This window comes from Leiobunum rupestre, chromosome 8 (assembly GCF_980474605.1).
Source record: "Leiobunum rupestre chromosome 8, qqLeiRupe1.1.hap1, whole genome shotgun sequence".
NCBI lineage: Eukaryota > Metazoa > Arthropoda > Arachnida > Opiliones > Sclerosomatidae > Leiobunum > Leiobunum rupestre.
In genome coordinates, this window is record NC_143391.1 from 22,496,038 (window position 1) to 22,519,857 (window position 23,820).

The 23,820-nt window shown below is 35.3% G+C and overlaps 3 protein-coding genes across 7 annotated transcripts; 1 reads left to right on the forward strand and 2 right to left on the reverse strand.

The window, feature by feature from the left end:
- Window positions 1-4,106: 4,106 nt before the first annotated feature.
- LOC149932755 (B9 domain-containing protein 1-like) lies at window positions 4,107-11,568 on the reverse strand. 5 transcript variants are annotated; one of them, XM_090155628.1, is made up of 8 exons: window positions 11,545-11,568; window positions 9,083-9,145; window positions 8,953-9,021; window positions 8,768-8,882; window positions 8,598-8,694; window positions 7,689-7,819; window positions 6,817-7,470; window positions 4,107-4,605 (listed from the first exon to the last, which is right to left on the reverse strand). In XM_090155628.1, exons 2-7 carry the CDS (start codon window positions 9,134-9,136, stop codon window positions 7,373-7,375), a joined length of 564 nt encoding a protein of 187 aa, XP_090011754.1. In that variant the 5' UTR covers window positions 9,137-9,145; window positions 11,545-11,568; the 3' UTR covers window positions 4,107-4,605; window positions 6,817-7,372. The 5 variants fall into 5 exon arrangements, with proteins under 5 accessions (XP_090011754.1, XP_090011753.1, XP_090011755.1 ...); XM_090155627.1 differs by lacking the exon at window positions 11,545-11,568 and adding an exon at window positions 10,711-10,886; XM_090155629.1 differs by lacking the exon at window positions 11,545-11,568 and adding an exon at window positions 9,259-9,281.
- On the reverse strand, window positions 9,411-10,713 carry LOC149932756 (transport and Golgi organization protein 2 homolog). Its single transcript, XM_090155624.1, has one exon. It carries the CDS (start codon window positions 10,496-10,498, stop codon window positions 9,659-9,661), a length of 840 nt encoding a protein of 279 aa, XP_090011750.1. The 5' UTR covers window positions 10,499-10,713; the 3' UTR covers window positions 9,411-9,658.
- Window positions 11,569-11,817: 249 nt separating the features above from the next.
- Lerp (lysosomal enzyme receptor protein) lies at window positions 11,818-23,680 on the forward strand. The gene is made up of 37 exons (XM_090155220.1): window positions 11,818-12,472; window positions 12,544-12,838; window positions 12,907-13,138; window positions 13,208-13,416; window positions 13,483-13,651; window positions 13,715-13,901; window positions 14,088-14,194; window positions 14,257-14,418; window positions 14,482-14,619; window positions 14,680-14,970; window positions 15,153-15,315; window positions 15,378-15,683; window positions 15,752-15,923; window positions 15,992-16,156; window positions 17,224-17,430; window positions 17,502-17,988; window positions 18,046-18,233; window positions 18,301-18,381; window positions 18,448-19,039; window positions 19,100-19,166; window positions 19,227-19,380; window positions 19,444-19,573; window positions 19,639-19,761; window positions 19,821-20,320; window positions 20,381-20,524; window positions 20,592-20,964; window positions 21,028-21,104; window positions 21,169-21,329; window positions 21,387-21,541; window positions 21,611-21,845; window positions 21,909-22,001; window positions 22,062-22,246; window positions 22,314-22,423; window positions 22,489-22,571; window positions 22,636-22,788; window positions 22,850-22,958; window positions 23,029-23,680. Exons 1-37 carry the CDS (start codon window positions 12,327-12,329, stop codon window positions 23,119-23,121), a joined length of 7,242 nt encoding a protein of 2,413 aa, XP_090011346.1. The 5' UTR covers window positions 11,818-12,326; the 3' UTR covers window positions 23,122-23,680.
- Window positions 23,681-23,820: the final 140 nt, after the last annotated feature.

Consider the following 23,820-nt stretch of genomic DNA (forward strand, 5'->3'; position numbering starts at 1 on the left):
TCTACGAATTCTTTATGTAGGGCCTTTGCCACGTTAATACACTTCAGTTAACGTTTTGTTTATACAGTTTATCATTCTCTTTTTCTGTTATCATCAGTCCCACGTAATATCGGAGGAAAACCACTAAAGAGGGCCAAGGTTCCCTAGTTATCTTTTCAAACTGCTTAAGAGTAAAGGAAAATTTTAAACCCATAATTACCCGGTAAAAAATTTGAAATCCTCCGTTAACGCTTATTATTCTCAAACATTTAATTATGTTTAATATATGCGCCTATACGAGGAAAATGCGTTCGCATTTATGTATATTTCGTTTGTACAGCGTTATTCCTAACGAGGTTATAACTTAACGCGTAGCTTCCGCGAAATAGCCCCGTTTCAATCATTTTTAACGTCGAGGATGGGTTTTTGGAATTCATATTTTTCAGTTTGCGATACGGCGTTTATTTGCAAAACGCCCGATCGGCAAACTTCCCTAAGTTCCCTCCCTATTTCGTTCGAGCTGGGGTTTTACGCCGTGCACTTTCGCTTTCGATGGGTATAACCTCGTTCCAGTAGCCCAGAAAAAGTCCTACATATTACGGGGGGAAGGTATCGTTTTGAAAAGGAAGAACCTCGCGCTAAAATGCCTACTTCGCAGGCCGACGTCGAGTGAACCCAGCGCTGGGTAATCCCTGTTTTTACACACAATCCTTAGGGATTTGTGTGTATTACGATCACGTACTGTGTAGCCGCCGCCGCCGCCGCTGCCGTACACACGATTGCTCGCGGTACGTTAGTGGTACAAAGGCGATTGATATCTCAATCGATAGGCACTATTATAGCCTCGGCGGGATTTTCGTAATTTTGGGATCGGAGCCCGAGAAGTTGGGCAAATGCCCAATTAACTATTTTTTGTGGTTTCGCTTTGTGTGGTTGATATTTTATTTAAAATTAAGTCCGATAACGTTAAAAAAAATATTTTTGGTGAGGTTAGGATTCAGCGGATATACAACTTCAGTTATATCAGTAAATATTAAATTTAAGTATAGTTTCCTGGTTAATTTTCGCGGTTTTATATTTTCGCCTAAAAGTCTACATAACGTTCTTTAATTTAAGTCCGATTTTCATGAGTTATATTTTTGAATAGCTGTGGTTTCCCTTAACCCTAGATTTGCAATTACGTTGCTTAATTTTAATTCTAAGTGAGGTTTTTTCGACAGCGTATGCGGACCCCCGCAACTTCCGACATGGTAAATCCGCGTGTCTATAGAGTTCTAAACGCCAGTTTCCCTCTCGCATTTTTCAAGGCCGTTCGCGCCGAGCTTTCAACGTGTTCCCAGAAGTAACAATAAGTGTGACCCCCAACGTTTTACGCACGTTTAACGCCCTTTTTACGCACGTCGTACGACAGGAAGTAGGTAAGTAAGATTTGATCAAAAATCACCAGTTTTGTTACTTCTAGGCCTATTCCAGCTTAGGTTGCAGCCGCGTTGGAAAAAGTTAATTTTAAGTGAGTTAATTAGCCATTTCGCGTCATACCTGAATTCTTTACGCGCTGAAGCTATATTCGCATTCCATTGAAAGCCTGCCTGCAATAACAATAACGTATGAACAGGCGCGTAAAAAATAAGTGTGACCCTAAATATTTGTTATGCCCAGAAGTTAAGCATAAGTGTGCCACTAAATATTTTTTTGACCAGCTGCCGTACACACGATTGCTCGCGGTACGTTAGTTGTACAAAGGCGATTGATATCTCAATCGGTAGGCACTATTATAGCCTCGATGGGATTTTCGTAATTTTTGGGGTCGGAGCCCGAGAAGTGGGGCATTTGCCCCCTTTAGTGTTTTTGGTCGATTGTCATATTTGAATTTCGTGCCAATTGATACAGGTGTCATCTAACTCGTTCGCGTTTCGCTACCTTATTTCCAAAACCAGGTAACTCGAAAAACTTGGTTTTTATAAAAATTAATTTAAATGAACGTGTTCGCGTTTCGCCACATTATTTACAAAACCAGGTAACTCGAAAAACTTGGTTTTTATAAAAATAAATTTAAATGAACGTGTTCGCGTTTCGCCACCTTATTTCCAAAACCAGGTAACTCGAAAAACTTGGACCTTATTTCCAAAACCAGGTAACTCCAAAAACTTGGTTTTTATACAAATTAATTTAAATGAACGTGTTCGCGTTTCGCCACCTTATTTCCAAAACCAGTTAACTCGAAACGCTTGGTTTTTATACAAATTAATTTAAATGAACGTGTTCGCGTTTCGCCACCTTATTTCCAAAACCAGGTAACTCGGAAAACTTGGTTTTTATAAAAATTAATTTAAATGAACGTGTTCGCGTTTCGCTACCTTATTTCCAAAACCAGGTAACTCGAAAAACTTGGTTTTTATAAAAATTAATTTAAATGAACGTGTTCGCGTTTCGCCACCTTATTTCCAAAACCAGGTAACTCGGAAAACTTGGTTTTTATAAAAATTAATTTAAATTAACGTGTTCGCGTTTCGCCACCTTATTTCCAAAACCAGTTAACTCGAAACGCTTGGTTTTTATACAAATTAATTTAAATGAACGTGTTCGCGTTTCGCCACCTTATTTCCAAAACCAGGTAACTCGGGAAACTTGGTTTTTATACAAATTAATTTAAATTAACGTGTTCGCGTTCCGCCACCTTATTTCCAAAACCAGGTAACTCGAATAATTCTTTTCCGATAAAATTCCTCTTGGGTTTATTAAGTTAATACATCAGTGGGATTGTGTGTACTCAAATGTCCGTGACATCTTGTTATTTCTCTCTCGGCGTTATGAAAATTTGCGTTCGCCCAAATGTAGGTTGTCGCGATTTATTCGAGCTCTTTTATGAAAATACCCGTACTCCCCGTACTATCCCACTTTTAATAAATACCCCAAAGTGTCCCAATTTACTCGGGTTAACGCGAATGCTTTTTGTCTGTTTCAGAGCTACACTTTAGCCGCGTTCACACTAGACACTTTGGAACCGTTTTAAAACAGTTTCGAAAGTACAAATTGTAAAATTTTGGTGTCGAATGTATTTATCGTATGGCTATTAATACAGTTGACACTGAAAATGCTCAATTTTAGCTTTTGAAATCGTTTAAAAACGGTTCCAAAGTGTCTAGTGTGAACACGGCTTATGACTAGGACTAGAGTTGTAGAGCGGAATATATTCCAAATTTTTTCATTCCATGATTAGCCTAATATTGTTTGCAAATTTAAATATCGTGGCATTTACACCTAATTTTTTACAATCCAAAACTAAAAGTAGTCTAGAAAGTAGAATAAAAACCCTTAAAAGTAATATATGTTCTAATTTTTAGGAGGGGTTTTACATTTATCGTGTCTGTCTGTCTGGGCTGCGAACGCGTACGCATTTTCGGGGCAAAGTGTAATCACTGCGTTCGCAGTTTCTTGGAATTAGGGAAAAGCTTTTTCCAAAAGAGCCCTCTTTTTGTCATTGGGTGTGGCATTAATTTTTTCACTTTCCCTTAGTATCGGGCGGGATCCGAACCCGAGCCCTCCTGCTGCTCCTGCACGACAGGTGAGCGTTCTACCGCAGAACTACATGTTACGCTTCATTTGTGGAAAATATCTGCATTAGGTTTTCCGTAAAATTAACAACTCTAACTATAGGACTGAATGCAAAATGGTGATAATAGCGTAGCTCCGGACAGCTTAGAGCCGACGAATAATTTTCATCTTTAGTCATAAGTTTTTTTGGTTGAGGTGGCGGCCATGGCTCAAAAGCAGGGTGCGATTATAGGGAAAGCCCGTTTTAATAATAATTTTTCTTTTTGTACTTGTTTTAAACCTATATTGTAGCCAGCTTAATTTGATGATGTTTACCTGGGTTTTGCCGGGTTTAATTTTAGATTTTTTCCGACAAGTGCGCTAGCTAGATACGTTCGAATGTTTTCGAAATGTGCCAGTTGTTAACACGTTGCGTAGTTGGAAGTTATATAACAGCTTCATTTATCCAAATACCCATACCATATTAGTTAAATCGGATCGTGTTTGGTAGTAAAATTATTATTAAATTAAAAATTCTACATTTCATAGAATTAAATAACTTCAATCACAATTTTTATGAAATTTTGAACCTTTATTTTGTACTAAATTTGACATTAATCGTTCAAGAAATGCAAAAAAATAACTATTTTTGGAACGCCCTTTGGCAAATAGACCATTTCGGGTTAAAAATGAGACCAACCGGGCATTTGAATTGAAATCGTCTTTTACCGTGGCATCGATAGAACAACGATTTGTCGCGCGGATCCGCCAGGTATTTCAGCGACGGGCAATCACCCGTTTCTGGGAAGAGACAATTCTCGGCGAGCAAAGATAACCAGTTACAGGATTGCTTTTGGGAGTCGAAACCTAAGCCCGGGTTACATTGAAATTCGTAACGACGCCGATTTTGGCACAAGTAGAAAAGCGAGCAATCGGTTGGGTTGGTGTAATAGCGGCCTTCCTCGACGCAATCTCCATCCTTCTGAGAGATGACGCCGTTCGGATCATCCTTGGCTTCCTCTTCCTTCGGCGAAGACAATTCCTCGTCGTCGAAAACAAAGATCCCAGGGTCAACTGTCGGCTGGTCATATTCTGAAGGGAGATATACACGTTTGATCTTTCGCATATTTTAAGTTATACAAACAAGCCTTTCAACGCAATTCGCCTAAATCAGTCAGACCTTCCTATTCTCGGTTCTCGGGCTCGACCCTCTAGAGAACGTGTACAGGCATAATCGCGTACTTTTAAAAATATTTTACGAAGGGAAATTTACGGCGTCTAATTTCACGCTAAATAATGGGGCTTTGTTCGAGTCCATCAATTACCAGCAAACCGAATTCAAATATTTACCCGTATACAACCGAAAGACCATCGCGATGAGAAAAGAAATGACTGTTGAATTATTATCAACCGCGGGCCAGTCTCTCGCGCCCACCTGTTTCAACCGAATGATGGACATGTTTGCTTTTAACAAATTAAATTCTTATCCTTATCAGTTCTATTCGATTTATAAATTAATTATCCTGTCAAACATCGCGGGTGAATCGTCAATTCCCGTTCTTCTTGCCGGGCAAGAAGTTGTGGGAGAAAACTAACCGACCTTTGCCCCTGTTATTTTATTTCTGAGTTACGGTCGAGTCTTTTAGGAGCGATTACCGGCTGACTTGGACTTGACAGATCTCATTTAAAAAAACACCTACGTGACGACGATTAACGCGACCGCTCCCGCACTCAAATCTTTCTATTTAATGATAAAGTGGAAATTTTTCCATCGTTTTTGGCTTTACCGGGGGATTAACCGCGCGTTATGACTCCCACGAAACGCGCTTCTTTAAAAGAAATGATCTTTTAAGGACTCTTAATATACCTCAGGACGATACTACACGTTGTTATACTTGTATATTGCCGAAAACTTTGCTGTACGTATTATCTCCCAAAATTCTATTTATATTGCATTGAAAACCGCGAAAAACATATATTAATATTTGAGTGAAATATATTGTATTTTATAAACATTTACTTTCCTCAAACAAATAATTCACAGTATTGTTTCTAACTTTGAAACCAATATTTTCAGTTAAAACGTATAGTTCAGTAGATTAATTTTATGTTAATGTGATTAGCACTCGTTAGTCGTAGACGGTATTTTTTTTAACAACCCATACTATCAAAATTTTAAAATCAATTATTTTGAAAACTTTATGAAGTACTGAAATCGTACTTGCAGACCGAGCAGTGTTCCGAGGTGGACAATAGTGTGGAAAATTCCGGCCTTTACAAAAGTGAATTTAGTGGCCAATAAATATTTTTAACACAGAAAATTTCAGATTTGGGCTACTTATGCATAGGAATGGTCAGATTCTGATTAACATTAGAATACAGTAGTGGCAGTGCTACGTCACACGACGTCACCCATGCTTTTTCCTATTCATAAAAAATTCGCGCCCACAATGGCCGCCATGGCCAAAGCTACAGAGTGCTACTACTCTATAGTCTTAAATATTGAACTTATTAATTACCATGGTATAGTATACTAAAAAAACAATGATACAGTTAGTGCTCTGAATTGTTTATTCATTATTCACAAATTTTCCGATTTATTTAACAAACGTTGGTAAAAAAGATATCATTTTGACTTATTTAATTACGTTTTTTACGCAACCCAGCATTTATTTGGAAAAAAGTGGCATTTATTTAAATAATTGGCTTATTCACTCGCGATTATTCAAACTTCTTATCATTTTTATTCAACTATTGGTTATTTAAATAACGCCGGGCTTATTTTATTCATGGATAAAAATTAATCAAAATCCGAGCACTAGATACAGTGGATTGATAAAGGGCCACGGCTCGAAACGTCTCCAAATAATAAATTTATACCGTGTGATCTTCTCCAGTTTCATTGTTTTTTATTAGAATAGTCTGTTTATTTTTTGAATAATTAATTCTAACATTGTAAGTTCAGTGTAAACTAAAACATTTTTACAATAAACTTCCAATTACGTTTTTAATTTTTCTTTATTAGCCACTATTTGCCAATTTTCCACTAATGGCCTGGACTTTTCTCCAAAAAGCGGACTTTTTAGGAACACTGAGACCGAGTATAGCTGTTTCTTAATGATTTTCAACCGGGCATCGACAGAAGATCAAACCTTTTTTGCTATTTCAAGGGTTTTTTTAAACCTAGCATAATACTAAATTAATATTGTTTTAAGCTAACTTAAAATTCCTTAAAACACTATCAATACATTGACGAACAATTGATATATTTTTCTTATCTTGAAATAATTATAGGGTACCCACCTGCCAAGGATTCGGATTCGGCAGCTGGTAGAAAACAGAGCACTCTAACGCAAATGATGATCATCCACGCCGAGAAATAGCGAATCATTATATCACCTTTACGAAAAAAAAACCTACCGACGCCGAGAAAATGATTAAATTTTGAAAAATTGCAATTTGAAAGTTTCAAAATGGCAAAAAATAGCCGCGGCATCTCCTTAAATATAGAGAAAATGACGCCTCCGACATTTTTACAAATTTACTGGACTGTAGTTGGACCTTCTCGAGTGGGTTGATATTTTCGGCCTATAACACGCTAAGATGTTCCACCAGTATTTGAATGGGCCTACTATTTGCGAAATACCAGCGAATGAAATTCAGGGGCGATCAAATCAATCAAAAAGTTATTATTTTTATTCGTGAACTTTCAATATTAATGGATGGGTGATACATTAAGGTTCCCCCTTGATACCTGGACGGATTATTTCAATTTTAATCGGAAAAAAATATCGTTTGGTATAAAATCTGGGATGATATATAAAATGACTGAGTTGATAAAAGCCTTAAGAGGCGTGATTTATTTCTTGCCTTGCGTCCTGTAGCCCATTAAGTCCATGTTTTTGGTAATAACATTGAATTTCGCCGTAACAAAGCCTTGAGACGAGACTCTGGTTACTGAAAAGAAAAACATAACTGTAAGATAGATTTGTTCTATATGGACGATACGATTCAAAGAAGGCGAAGGGGTGACACTAAACTTCCAATACAAATATTAGAATACCATCTGAAAGCTACCTATATAATTGGTAAATCTACTAGCTCCATATTTAGATATAACATAATTCAGAAGTGGGTGCTAACCAAGGTTCCTACAAGCGCTCGAAAGCACTAACCGTCTCTTCCTTGTCCTTGGGCGATCATTTTTGGGTCCGTGAACTCTGGCCTTCGGCCCGTAATCCAACTAGAAATTTTCTGCAAAACGGACGAGGATGAAGGCACCACAACGGGGAAACTTTTGACGTAACTATATAGGAATAAAAAACAACAATGATATGTTATCAGAAGTTAACGATTTTTAAGTTTTCGGTTATACTAAAATTATTCTGGAAGGGGAGGGTACAGTTTTAGAAAGGGGACAGCCGCCCCGGGCGTCACTGACCCGTTAGGGTCTAGGGGCGCCAAAATATCATTTTTCTTTAGTATTAGATTTGGGGGCGCCAAATGTTCGCTCGCCCCGGGATCAATTTTTGCTAGCTACGGCCCTGCGTGGGGGTAGTTCGAGGGGCTAACCACTTCCTTAAATTCTTTACACCGATTACAGTGAGTACAGCCTTTGGTAGTGTTAAATCTGTAATCGAATACGTGATCACTTTAGTACAGTCAAAGCTACGGGCTTGTACACCGATTACGGATAGTGGTCAGCCCCTCGGGGGAATTACTTAGGTTATCAGGTGTACAAATCATAGGTAATCACGGAAATTCACTTAAAATAATCACCGAAAAACTGTGAGTAATCACTGGAAATCACCGAAATCTTATGAGCAATCACTGGTAATCACAGATTGTTTTACGAAAATCAGTTATCAGGTGTACAAAATGTTAACGAGTAACTACCCTCTAGAGTTTTAGCGCCACGTCGTTGTCATCCCGATTATGTCCCACAGCGTTTTGAGACTTAGAATGGTGGAATGTAAACGCCGAAAATGAAAAAGACTCATAGGGAAAATGCCGATAACTTGGGTTTATTTTCTTCTGATGTTACTAACGTTGAAGGTCAGTTGAAAAAGGCAATATAATCGTACCTTCCAGGAGTTAACGGCAAATGAACGGCCCCGTAACCTCGGATAACATCGTTGCCGAAAAAATCGAGTCCGTAAATGCATATTGACAACTGTGGCCCTGATCAACACCCCAACGTCATTATTAATTTTCGGGTAAGTACACAAAGTCTATTTTATTCATAGTCACTTACACCCAAAGACGTTGGTGCTTTTGAATGAAATGTCTATAGGTAAATTCCACGTGAATACGAAACTGTCATCGACCAGTATGCGCGTTGTCATCTGCGATATGCCTTCCTCCAAACCCTATTCAAATCAATCGTCCATTCGTTCATAAATGCGTTGCAATTGTTTTAAAATAAGACTAGGCTATTACCGAAGTAACGATCCAATCCTTTCCATACGAGAAAGAGTATTTACAATACAGATCATCCAACTCAGGGAACTGTAAATAGGAATAAGTATTAATATTTAGTTCCTAAAACTTATTTCTTGTATAAACTCACATCTCCTTTCTCAATTTGACCTGTTACGTTTATAAGAAAATACTCCGGGTCCATTTAAATAACCTAAAAACAAACAAGTTTCTTGGTTAGTACAGTATACTAATGCAACAATTTCATAGTGCATTTAAAGGCGGCGTAAAATTGTTTCGTAAATTTGAGATGACCGTCTTTTCTACCACGCTCAGCTATGAGAAAACTGTCGGCATCTTTAGTCCTAGATTGTTTATAGACCTTGGAAATGACGAGGCCTTCACGACTAGGGTTTGCTATTTAAATCACCTGATAGGAAGGTCAGAGTCTAAAAATTGTAACATTAAAAAAATCATAATATGTTTTTGAAATAATTTTATTAAATCAAAACGTTACAACTGGCTATCATTATGAACAAAAATATTTAAAAAAAAACTTTACCGCAGGAAAAACTAAACTCTTAAATGATTATACACAAATTTATTTTTTAAATCATTTTTACACGCGGTACAAACAAATTATTTCCTTCGATTTTTAAAAAATAAGCGTACTTTTGTCTTGAAATATCAAACGAAGCGATAAGAATTACGCGTTAATTGGCAAATTCTACTGTATTTTAAATTTTTCTATCACAGTCATCCATTCTGGGTTTTCAAATATCATGATGGGTTCAACCATACTATGCTCTATGAATTCTCCGTTCCCAGCCCCATCCACTAGGATAATACTATGACTTCGAGTTCCGTAGTTGAATTCTTTAACTTCGACGAAAACGCTACTCAACTTCTTGATAAACTCTATTTCCATGCCATCACCCTGGCTCTTCATTTGCTCGTCTATGGGATAATAGGTTCTGTCCTTCAACAATCCCAGCAATTCCGTCACTAACTCGTTTCTATATTTGGTATCCGTTTTGTTTATCACAATGTTCTCGAAAATTTTTTGAGCCCCTTCCGCTTTGGGCCAGAGTTTTATGGGGGGACTATTACCGAAAACGTTTATCCCCGCCTTAATTTTCGTTGGTGGCTCTTTAGACATGTTAGTGTAAAAACCCCCACTGGGTTCTTTCAAGTCGAGGGTCACCAAGAGAAAACCATTGTAATCCGAGCCAGTAATATTATTAAGGTAATCCAAAGGCGTGTGCTTACCTTCCACAAAATTTACCGTTAGAAAACCGCGACTTGTTTTATTTTTATCAACCTTTTTGTTGGGTTGCAGGATATTTAGTATACAGGACAATCGTCCATTGGGGTTGATAGCTAGCCAAGTTCCTCCATTACAACCATCGTTTTGATCTCTTCCACCAATTGAACTTTTACCAGGATCACCCCAAAATCTGGCGGGCATTGTAGGCCGGTGGTAATACTCATCCCTGTTGTTTATTAATATCAAACGATATTCGTTCTCTCGCGCGTCGGGATTGAAATAAAAAAACAAGAGACACATTTTTTCCACGTATTGCTATCTTTCGGAACTGAGTAATAATGAGCTAAGGACGTCTTTCAACAAGAAACGAGTGAGGCTAATTACAACGAAGTAACGGGACTAGTTATGCAAAATAACATCTAATCTGCTACTCTGCTAAAAAGCTGCCCTCAAACTGATTACTAAAGCCAATGGTATAAAAAAAAATTTCAAAATGAGTACTTTGTACTTACATGCGTATTAGTTACGTTAAAAATATTGTTACGTGATCATCATTCGTCAAATGATATAATACGCAGAGGGTTGTTGACCGGATATTTATGAAAATGAGTCGCCTCACAAAAGAGGAAACAGCCGTGGTTTCACATATATTTAACCCTAGGTTCGCCTTTTTGTAGCAGACGATCCCATAGAATACGGGTGTGACCATTGAGTTGGGAATAAATAGAGGTACAAATAAATCTGGCTAGCGCGGGACCAATTTCGTTCAATATGGAGACTTTTTAAACTATATCGTTCAACCATGGCGGCATCTGTCTCTAGTGGTGGAGACTATATTGCAATTGAATTTTTGCGCGAATCATATAACTTTACAAAATATAGATGGCGTTACCGCCCAATTATAAAGATGAATATCGTACAGTCTTCTCAGAACAAGTCCCGTGTAACCATGGCAACCGAAATGGTAATTGTAATTCTAGCAGTATTATTCCCAATTCAATGGCTGTGACCGTGTGTATGACACCAATTTATTGCTGAAATCTCTACTTTTTAGGTTCGAATTAAAAGTAGTAAATCACCAATAGTAAAAAAAAATTCTTATACGACTAAGCAAAGTGCTTTAAAACACTTTTCTAACGGCAGGACACTTGTGGCTTATGTCATTTCCAGGATTCTTAAAAATAAAATAATAAATATAGAAAACATAGAAGAGGAACAACAACTCTAGGTTTTACAAGGCTTTAAAATTTACTTAAATTACTTATAGGCTCTAAAGCTAGGAGTTTGCGCGGGGTATCCCTGATTAATGTATATTTTGATAAATATGGCTTAAGTCGTAACATTACCTCAAGTTAATATGTCCAAACTTCTCGGAAATGAAAAGTTGGCAAAGTCTCTATTCCTGTTTATATATTTTCGATAAAGCAACGGGGACATCAGCAGCAAATATCACATGACCTCAGTTTATTTTTTATGATCAGTTGCGTAGCTGTGACGTCACAATCATGTGAGTTACTTTGAAGTCGGCACTAAAATTCGTCATTGGATTTGAAAGAATCAATCATTCTGTTTATTGGCTTAAAGCAGATATTCCATCGACAACATTTGGTTACGGACACTTATATTTAATCTTTTCGGCTCAGTCACAAGCACGTGAGTTTAATGGAAGATTTTTGAGGATGTCGATGATGTAATATCAAATTATTATCCAATGAAGAAGACGCCAGCAAGAAGTTAGCAAGTTTCGCTTTCGAAATCATTCCCGTTTTGTTTGTTGAGAAACATTTCGGGATCTCGTATTGTGATAATTGGATTACCGTAGAAGGTGGGCATTTGCTTTCTATAAACTGTCCATAAATGTACGTTAATTTAACACTTTTGAAGATGTCAATTTCTTATTTTTCATAGTTCGTTTAAAATTGCTTTAAATTTCAACCCTTTGTTAAGTTTGTTCTCTGTCAAACATATTTTCTACTAATGAAAGTAAATATTGTTAGTTTAGGTGTAATCTAATCTTTATCGGTGATACTGTACCTCTTTAAAAGTGTAAACAGGTGTCTTTAAGTTTTGAATTGTATGTGGCTGCAAGATTTGTAGAATATTTTAACGAAACAAATAAGCCCAAGAAATGAAGTATCCGGGAACTGCAATTATACTTTGCATTTATATATGCATTTTATTTGAGACTGTAATTGTTTCAAGTCAACTAGATACATCAGATTGTGTGATAAAAGTGAAAAACAAGACTTATGACTTGTCACCACTAAGGAAGTGGTAAGCGTTTTTGTCAATTGCATTTTTATTGTTATTTCTTGACTTTGGAACTAACATGTTTTTATAATTAGGAATCCTTGGAACGTAACTTTAATAAAAAATGGTTCACTGGTCATTTACAATTTAAGTATTTGTGATGGTTTAGTGAGTAAAGTGGTGGATGATCCTTGCACTGGAGCTGCAGTTTGCAAGATTTTCAATGGAAAAAGACTGCCTCTTGCAAAGAATACTAAAGAACTCAGTGTGAAATCTATAGATGTACAAATTGATAAATTATTTATTATTTTAACTGGACCATCTTGTACAAACCAAAGTGGATCAGTAAACCACACAGTTATACTTACATTAACATGTGGTCCACATTTGGTCAGTATTATATAAACACTATATATCACCGCAATATGTTAACATACAATAATAAGATTTTTTTATAGGGATTTCCTAAAGTATTAACAGATGATTCCTGTCAAACTTCATTTACGTGGGCAACTTCCGTAGTTTGTCGAAATTTAGAAAAATTTTACGAAGTTCCTTGCTCTGCTTATGATATAGCTGGAAGACTATATGACCTATCCCCATTAATAGATATAAAAAGTAACCATAGAATTGAAACTCACGATGGTAGTGAGTTTATGGTCATAAATGTTTGTTCAAATTTAGCCGCTGGTAAGTTATACAAATATTCTACCCAACTTCATATCACAATATAAAGTTCTTAAAAAAAAAATTCCACAGATATCACCTCAGCTAATTGTCCCAACAATGTTTCATCATGTATAAAGAAAAATGGCAACTATTTGCCAGGTGGAAGCTTAGTTGGCCCTTTAAAACTTAAAACACGTGACAATGGGTTGCAATTAATTTACCTGTCAAATTTTACTGTTGCTGGTTGCACAGGTCCAGCCAAAACAGTTATTGATTTTCAATGTCCTTCTGATGGAAAGGTAAATATTGTTAACTGAAGCGAAAGAGGCTCGAAAAATACTAATTTTTTTCTATTTAACTTACAGGGAAAAAGACCTAAGCTTGTTTTAAGCTCTGATTGCTTATACAATGTATATTGGGAAACGGAATACGCTTGCCCTGTTTCCATTTTGCTAGGAAATGTTACTACTTGTACATTCCAACGGGACATTCACGGTGTTGATATTGATCTCAGTGCTTTAAGAAAATTATCTGGTAAAGTATTTAGTATTCTTTTTTAGTTGTACACGTATGCTATAATCTAAATTTGAAATTTAGGGGAACTTCCGTATAATGTATCTGGCATTGTAAATGATACGTCAGTCAATTTTTTCTTCAACGTTTGCGGAGGACTTGGGGATGGTTTTCAGTGTAACAGTAACAAATGGAGATCAGATACTGTTTGCATGAAATTTAAATCCAATGATACTGGCATTGCTTATGGAAATTCTCAAAAGAACTTAAGGTAATATTTTTTTTCTTTGTCCTATATTAATTGTACCAATGTTAGTTGACAAGTTCCTTACATAACATACTGAAGTATATATTTTGTTGTCAAGTCATGGGATTTTCCCAGCCGTTTTTTTACATTCAATTGAGATATACTCTTTATTGTGAAACAGTTTTCCTTTAAATACAAATTCATTTGCAGGTTCGCGTCTGGAGAAATAACATTGGAATATGCTGGTAGTGTAAAATGTGGCTCCAGTGGTGATACCTGGAAGAATGTCATTAGATTTACTTGCGATTCCAATGCTGGTAAATAATTTTTTGTTGTTGATTTTTTTATCTGCTCGTTAATAATTTATTTTTATCTTAAGAAAATAATGGCAAAGGATACCCAACATTTATTGGTCAAGAATCATGCATTAATTGGTTTGAATGGAAAACAAGCTATGCCTGCGTTAAGAATCGTAATTTTGAATGTGCACTTCAAGATGGTCCATTATCGATCGTTCTTAATCCAATTTTTAGACATCATTGTATGTTTTTATTTTATTCTGAAGTACTTTATGTTGATTTACTTTTGTATATTATTTTTATAGCCGAAGCAACTTGGAAAGCCATTGACAGTTTGTCTCCAGTTGGGAACAGTCGTGAAATTTATTTAAATTTATGTGACGGACAAGACTTAATGGGTGCTGTGCAACCGTGTTCATCCAAAACATCTATATGCATGTTAGGTAAGTACAGTTTGAAGAATTCTATGACTCTAATTTGTCTAATCTTCTCCATTTTTCTAGAAAATAACACTGCAATAAGTCTGGGGGAAAAATCAATTAATCCAAATATAAAATACGAATATCTAAATGGAACTCATACATATAAAGTTGATTTTGCAAATGGGGATGCTTGCCCTGGAGGTTTTAAAACATCAACTCTACGTTTGAAATGTGAAAAGACTTATTACACTTCTAGTCCAGTTCTTATTAGTGAATCTGTTTGTCATTACGATTTTGAGTGGCAAACTTATGCAGCTTGCCAGTATGAGAGGCTAAGTTTCCATGACTGCAAATTTGAGGATAGAGAAAATGGTATAACTTTTGGCTTTAAAGGCCAACATCGTGCTCTGTTTTCTTGTGCCAAAATTTTACGCCCATCACTCCTGTGCTGGGAAGGGGTGGTTAAAATTCATGCATTAGAAAATTGAGTCTCTAGTCTTGAATTTTAAAAAGTTATTTCTTAAATCACTCGTTTAATTATTTTAAATTTGCAGGTGTTGTAGTTGATCTTAATCCTCTTAAATCAAGCACTTACTATGAGATGAAAACGAACGACTATACTTTTTACATAAATATCTGTGGACCTATTAAAAATACACCTTGCAATGAAAATGGAATGGCACAAGCCCATGGCTGTCAAGTCGAGAATAATTTAAGGTATGGAAATTTCTTCTTTTAAGTTCTATATCTCTTTGAAATTCTTCCTTTTGTATTCCTAGTACTCAGAAGAGATCATGGAGTCTTGGAGAGAATCCGCTGGGAGTTGCCTATGATAATGGAGAACTCATTAATATAACTTATACTGGAGGATCTCCATACAGAGACTCTAAAAGAACTCCACGATCAATGAGTATAGTGCTTATTTGCGACCTGAATGCTGGTTATGGGAAGCCAGTTTATAATGGGGAAGAGAATAGGGTGTACAGTTTTCTTTGGAAAACGAACCTAGCTTGTGGAATTGAAGATGTTGCTAAGGAGTGTATAGTTTACGATAATGACCACCAGAAACAATATGATCTTTCAGGGTACTTTTCAGTTATTTTTACTTTTGCTTAAATATTAATGATTAACATTTCATTCAACATCTGTTTAGGCTTACAAAGTTAAGTGGACATCAGGACTGGACACTCATCATCACGGATTATTTCGATAGTAAAACCGAAAAGAAGAAAAAGTTGTATTTAAATGTCTGTAGACCGGTCAACAAGGCTAATTTGTGCCACAAGCAGTCATCGGCTTGTATTACCGAAATTGTCAATGGCAAAGTGAGTTAACCGCGTTACGTTGAGTGTCTTCCTTGCCATAGTTTTCTTATCATTTGTGTGTGTTTAAGGAAGTGCAATACATTCCAAACTTGGGAAAACCAACAAACAGTCCCCAGTTAACAGGAGAAGATCGCCTTGAGCTTCATTATACATCCGGAGACATTTGCTATTCGTATGGAAGGCAGACTAATTATTCTGTGATGATCAATTTCATCTGCAATCCGAAATATTTGGTAAGCTAGATAAAATTTTTTTAATATGCTTGAAACTCCAGAAGGTCTATTCTCTCGTACCCCTTTAAGAATAACTATTAACATTTTTCAATGAGGATTTAACTAATATATTTAGTGCATTTAATAGTTATAGAAGATAATATTGCTAAATTTTACTATTTTTCTTGGCCATATTATGACCTTATTTTCTTGGTACATGTACGTGTATTTATTATGCATCAGCTGTATCTGGGAGTTAAAGAGAAATATTATGATATCGTGAGTAGGATTAAATTTCTGGTGTATTTAAAAGTCTCTAAATACTGTCCTTCAGTTTCTCTGATACTTTAAACGCCACAAATTCACCTGTATGTTCTTGTGAAATTTTATTTATCCTAAGAGTGGAATTTTGTGTGTCCCTATAGTTTTCACTTAATTTCTATCTACTCTTAGGCGGTGGCAATTTAACCCATTTGCTGCAAAAACTTAATTTTATTTTGTAACGTACTGTAATTTTTCTGTCCAATACACATCCAAATTTGTATCTGGAAAAAAAAAACAGTAAGGCCAATTCTTATAATTAGCATCCAAAAAATATTCTTATTACTTTCAATTTATATGAATGTTACATAATCTTTAATAATCCAAAATTTTGCAGCAGCTAATGTGTTAAGCTTTTGCAAATTCAACCAGCACGGCTGTTTTCACTTGAAATTTTTGTAAAATTTCTACACAAACATTTTTTATCCTCTTCAATTTTAGACTATAAATTTTTTTTATTATGTTTATATATATATATATCTCTCTCTCTTTCTATATTTATATATATATATAACATATACACATATACACAAGAGTGTTTTTGTTTATACTTAGGGGAATAATTATGTTGAGACAATTTTTAGCTTTGCTCTTAATCCCCCTTGTACTTAAAGAGTAGCTTCCCTCCCAAAAAAAATAATTGGCGTCCCCTCTTATGGTCTCCAGTTCTCCACATAGTAATTTTACTTGAGTTTAAACAATTACATGATATATGCACGTAATTATAAAATATTTTTAAGAATGTTAATTTAGAATCCTTCACTTAGGAATCTCAAGGACCAAAATATTTAGGTGTTTTGGGAAATTGCACATATTCTTTCCTTTGGGCAACTGAAGCCGCTTGTGCAATTGGGAAACAAGACTACCATGATTGTAGTTTTACTGATTTTGTTACTGGTGTATCTTTTGATTTGAACCCATTGCATAAGAAAGACAGTTTTTATGAAGTAATTGGAGATAACAGACTTTTCCAAGTAATTATACACCAACTTTGCAAAATCAACATTGAACTATAACTAACAATTAGATAATCTCTTAACTTTAGCTAAACATTTGTGGACCAGTTGGTGGTACTGCTTGCCCAAGTTCAAAGATTCAAGATGAGATATCAGTGTGTGAAATGAACAAAGATGGGAAAATGAGGCATGCTTTAGGAATAACCGAATCTGGTCTCATTACCACTTTTGAAGACCATCCTGCCCGAATCACATACATGGGTTTAAAAAATGGAACTGTACACCCATATGTGACCTTTGAATTTAAATGTGACCATTCTGCCTTGGAACCAGTCATTACTTTCGAGGAAGAAGAACCAGAATCTCATTTCTTATTTACTGTGGTAACTCGGCTCGTTTGCCAGCCTGAGTCAGTGAAATGCAACGTGGTCTTGGAAAATGGAATTGAATACAATCTAGCTCCTCTGGCTAGAAATGCTACCACTTTCTGGACTGCAAAACCTAGTGGTTCCAACAAAGTTTACCATTTGAGCTTTTGCAGTACCATATTTGGAGTTGGAGGAGTAAAGTGTCATGGTAAGTATTCAATAATGATTGCTTTGAAAGAAATTATAAATGTTACTAATTCTTCAGGTGCTGGAGGTTGTGTTACTGATTCTTTGGACTTGAGCGATGTACAAAGTTTAGGAAATCAGCTTAAAAGCCCTGAAACGACTCTAGATGGAACCTTAGTTGTTACTTACGAAGGTGGATCACCTTGCTTAAAGGATAAAATATTGAATAATTCTGCAATTGTGACTTTATATTGTTCAGGCAAAGAGGTAGTTGGTAGCTTGATGTAGCAAATCCAATGTCTTAAAAATTCATATTTTTTATGACTTTTAACAGAGTTCCTTAAGGTTAATAAGCCAATCTGAAGATTGTGTATTTTATTTTTCTATGGATTCCCCAGCTGCTTGTCCTGTTACGGTATTTAATTTTAAGCTGATATAATGTAAATTCGAACACTGATGTATTTTTCCAAACCATTTCTAGACCTTTAAAGGGAATGATTGTCAAGTCCAAGATAGAATTTACAATAATCTCTATGACCTAAGATCTTTAATAAACAAAACTGATAACTATGTGGCTAAAGGTGGAGGTCATACATACCTTCTCAATGTTTGCGATGCTATTAGCAACCCTCTTCCAGGCTGCGAAGGATCGGCCATTTGTCAAACTAAAGATAACAATGAAAATTTCTCGGTTAATGCTGGGAAGCCAAGTGGACAGCTCTTCTTCAAGAATGGCCTTATTCAGTTGATCTATGAAGGGGGAAAATCAAACTGCCACAAGCATTACAATAGATCAACCATAATTAATTTCCTTTGCGATCATTCCACGGATGGCTCAACTGGGCCCGTTTTTGTAACTGAAGATCATGATTGCACGTATGTTTTTGAGTGGGCCACATCTTGGGCTTGTCCTCCATTTTTGGAAAAGTCATGCACAGCTGTAGACCACAATGGACATGTGTATGATCTGAGCGACTTATCTTTACCTAACAACAATTATTATTTGGAAAATCCAGAGAATGAGCACGAGAAATTTGTTATTAATATCTGTAGAAGTATTGTCCATAGACCTGGTAAGTGTTAAAACGGTAGGGTAATTCTTGTCATTCCTTGATTAGTTTTATTTCCAATAGAAAGTAGATGCCCCTATGAGGCTTCATCATGCCGAATCGATACTGATACCAGAAATTTACATGGAAGGTGTGTTATCTTTTTCTTTCAGATCAATTTCTATGTTATTTGATTGTTCTTTGATTTCAGATCTCTAAATCTCGGTAAATTAGTCAATGGGCCTGTGATTGAAGGTGGTGTACTGAAAATCCGTTACGTTAATGGAGATGCATGCCGTAATGAGGGTACTTTTAAAAGAAAAATGGAAACTGTGATTGAATTCAGATGCGATGAACTGGCATATGTATGTTCTTTCTTTATGCTATCTTAATTAAATCGTATTTTACATATTGTATTCATTTTTTAGGGAAGCCAACCCGAATTCTTAACGTTCCGAGATTGTTTGTACACTTTCATCTGGTTTACACCTTCTGCTTGTGGAACAGCTGCTCATAATGAGCACACTGGAAGTTGCCTAATTGAAAATCCAAGGACGGGTAATTATATCAGGATTTAGGGTTTTGTTTTATTTGTATATATAATTTGCTTCTATCATTTTCAGGTTACATATTTGATTTTTCGTCCCTGAGAGGTAAAGAAGTTTCTGTGCAAAGCTCTCCTAATCATAAATTTAGCCTGGCTGTCTGTAGTGACATTAAAGATTCTACTTGTGAAAAAGGATCTGGTAAGTTGAAATTTTAATGTTGCTCTAGTTTATTTTCTCACTTGGGTTTAAATTTTCAGGCTCTTGTCAAATGGAACACGCGGGAGAACAGCGAAATTTTAATGGAGGAATGTCAAACTCTAATATTGAAATGCAAGAAGGAGCCATATTTTTGAAGTATACAAATGGAAGTTTCTGTCACAATGGACATGACAGAAGAAGCACTATTATAAATTTCATCTGCGATAAAGATAGAATTCCAGGCGAATCTAAAGTTTCTTACGTGACAGAATCCTCAGATTGCATTTATTTTTTTAACTGGCACACCAATTTGGCTTGTGATCCTTCTGAAAGCGATGAATATATTCCCGCAACTGAAGAGGCTGAATGCAAAGTTCAAACTAAGCAAGGCCTAGTTGATTTATCTGGAGAGAAAAATAGAAAAATTATTGGAATTTCAAGTTTTGAAATGAGTGGCATATATGTAATGAGCGTATGTGGGAAAATTGGAAATAATTTCATTCGATTTCCGGATGACGCTGCTGCAGCTTGTGTTAATTGCTCTCCAAATGACACTATGGTATTTTTTCAAATATTCTTAATATTTAATTTTCATTTATTTCAATATCCAATTTTTTAGAGTCTTGGGAAATTTCATGATGGACCTTATCTCAATAGAGATGAAATTATTGAAATGAATTATTACAATGGATCGGTTTGCCTTAAAGACCCTTCTAAGAAAATGTCTTCAAGTATTTACTTTGTTTGCGAATCCAAAAGAAAGGTGAATTACTGAATTTTGATATTAGAATTACCGTTTTAGTCATTAACTGTTCAATAATGTTGTTTAGGAATCTGAATTAAATGTTGTAAGCTCAAGCAACGATGGTTGCACTGTTTATTTTGAGTACAGTACACCATCCGCTTGCCCAATCAAATCCAAAACATGTGGTTATGGACATGATCAAAAGGGCTTTCATCTTGATCTCATTGGGTTTGAGAATGCAACAAAACCATTTGAGGTGTCAGAACCTCACGACAAAGACAAATTTTTCATAAGCATATGCAAGCCACTTAACATAAGTAACTGTACGGGTGCAGGAGTTTGTTTGGTAAATGATCGTGGAAACCAAAACTTTGGGCTTATTAACAACTCGTTTGTTTATCATAATTCCCTCCATATGACATTAACTTACGATTCTGATGTAAATTGCTCTGATAGTGGTAAGTTTTTTTTAAACATTCAATTCTTAGTGCTGGTAATGAATGGTTCTATAAAATTTTCAGTGACTGGTAAAAGACATACTGAAATTAGATTCTATTGCGATCCCAGTGCTGGCTTAGGAAAACCTCAACTTTATAAGGTAATGTTCACTCTAATATTTTTAAGCTATGAATCTAACTAGGTGTTTAATCATGGGACTTTAGAAACTCCCTTGTCATCTAATCTTTCTTTGGGCAACTGCTGAAGTTTGCTCTTCTAAACAACCTGTTTGTACACTATGGACTAAGGATCAGAAACTATATGATCTTAGGGTCCTCTCCAGTATTAGCCACAGTTGGAAAGTTTCAGACGAAAATAACAATGTGTAAGTTTGAATATTCTAAAGGAAATTATTCAAATATCTTAAAACATCTTATTTCAGTTATTGGCTCAACTTGTGTCGGGAGGTAAAAGTCACGCCAGAAGATTCTGCTAATTTTACCTGTCCCAGCTACTCTAGCTCTTGTTATGTGCCCGCAAATTCCAGTACCGGTTTATCGTTGGGTAATGTTTTTACCCAGAGGATTAGAATTGAGGGTGAGTTGGTATTTTTTTAACTTGGAAATGTTTTAAAAAATTTCGTAAAACACGTAATATTTTATATAGAGAAAACCAAGGACATAATTTTGACGTACAATCATGGTGATGCCGGAATGTGCACCCAATCAAGTACAAATGCAACAGCCGTGTTAGACGAATCGGATTTAAGAAAACCATCAACTGAAATCAGATTGCGATGTGGTATACATACTGGCTATCCAAAATTGGTACAGAGTCCAAGTGAATCAGATTGCACATTTAAGTTCTTTTGGGAAACCCACATTGCTTGCCCAGAATTAGAGTAAGAATGCTTTAAATATGAGATAACATATCTGATACTAAATAAATAATATCTAATAAACAGACAAGAACCTGTGTTTGAACACAATGGCTTGATTTACGATCCACGACTTCATAGTATAGGAATAGTCATTAACATTACTTCTTTGATGACAAAGTAAATATTTTTCATTATATTTTATATTTTAATTGCATCTCATAAATTAAACTTGTTTAGAACCTATGCTGTACCCAATTCACGTCACAATGATGATTTTGTTTACTACATTAACCTGGGTGATGGAGTTAAAAATAATATAACGGATCCCACTTGTGAAAATGCCTTGGTATGCCAATCCAAAACTGACCATTCATTCTATCGAGACATTGGTAGTTTTGGAACGAAGAATTTTTACCTTAGAGGTTTGTATTTCATTTTTTTCCTTATTCATAAAATGACACAAACTAAATATTATATTTAAAATTACAGGCTCTGAGCTGAAACTGATTCTGACTTCCCACGGAAGGAAATGCGGGAAAAACAACTCAAAAAATGTCACAACAATCATCAACTTTCAGTGTTCCAGAACATTTGGATTGGTAAGATAATAATATATTATAATAGTCTTATTTAAATTCCCGGATTTAAATGAAATTTATTTTAGGGTACACCCAAATTTCAATACGAATCTGGGGATTGTGATTATTTATTTGATTGGGAAACAACAGCTGTTTGCACCATCCACACGTAATTACACTTTTTCAATTAGTGTAAGTCAATCTAAGACTAATATTTTTTTAAATTTTTATAGTAAAACATTAGTTGAAACTACCGATGTTTTAAATTCACTACAACCTCCTGATAGTGCTTCTAAAACACTTTCTGTAACTGCTATACTTGCTATTATTTGTGCAATTTTATTGTCTCTAGTCATTTTTGCAGTTTTTATTAAGAAGGAGAGAAGGTAAATATATTTGAAATAAAACTTCTTAAATTTTTCAAATAATGCTTATTTTTGCATTTAGAAATGCAATTAAAGCTAAAGCTAGAAAATGCTTTCATAGTGTTAGTTTGCCAAGATATAGAAATGTTCAGTGCTATTTTCTGAGGTTAAGAGGAGATCCAAGCTCACATGTATGTAAAATTAAGTTCAGTTATGCTATTATTATGTTTTATAAAAAAATTTGTGGCTATTTTGCTTTAGCTATCAAGAAGCGAAGGTGAAGCCGTTCTTTTATCTCCGGGGTTGAATGACCATACATTTCAAGATGATAGCGATGTTGATCCTATCACATGAAAATATCCATCCAAAGATATTACATGTTTAACACATTCCAAGAACTTAAAATTTAGAGTCAGTGACTTAATAGATTAAGATGTTGTTTAGCCCATGCACACTGCTCCGCTTAAAAAATAGTAAGGTAAAAAGTTTTGTTATTTTTATATTTGTTGCTGATGAGAAAGTCACTCATGCTAAGTGCCTTGACAATGAAATGTTTTAAAGACAGTTTTCTAACGTGTTATGAAAATTTGGCATATCAATATTTAAGATTTATTTTCTGGTGCTAAAACATATAAATAGTCGCCCTATTTAGTTCGTTTTGATGTTGGCTAGTTGTTTTTGATCAATTTAATTTTGAATTATTTGAATTGCATTTTTAATTAAAAAAGCAAGTAAGTCACTCGTGTTGTGATAAATAAGGTTAACTATCTAGTCTGCATTTTTATAATCTTCATATAAAATAATTTGTGAAAAATCGTTTTGTTTAAACATGGATTGTTTAATCGGCGGTTTAAATCCCTTTTGTATTTTTTTATATCTTCCTATTATGATAAGTTATTGAATAGATGATGTACATAACAAATAAATAATTAAAATATGTTAAATTTAATCCTGGTGCGTCGTTTCTTCCTCAAGTAGTTAAAAGCTACTAACGATAAAATGGAATACCCGAAATGTTAAATGTTTTTATGCAGAATACATTCGATAGATTTC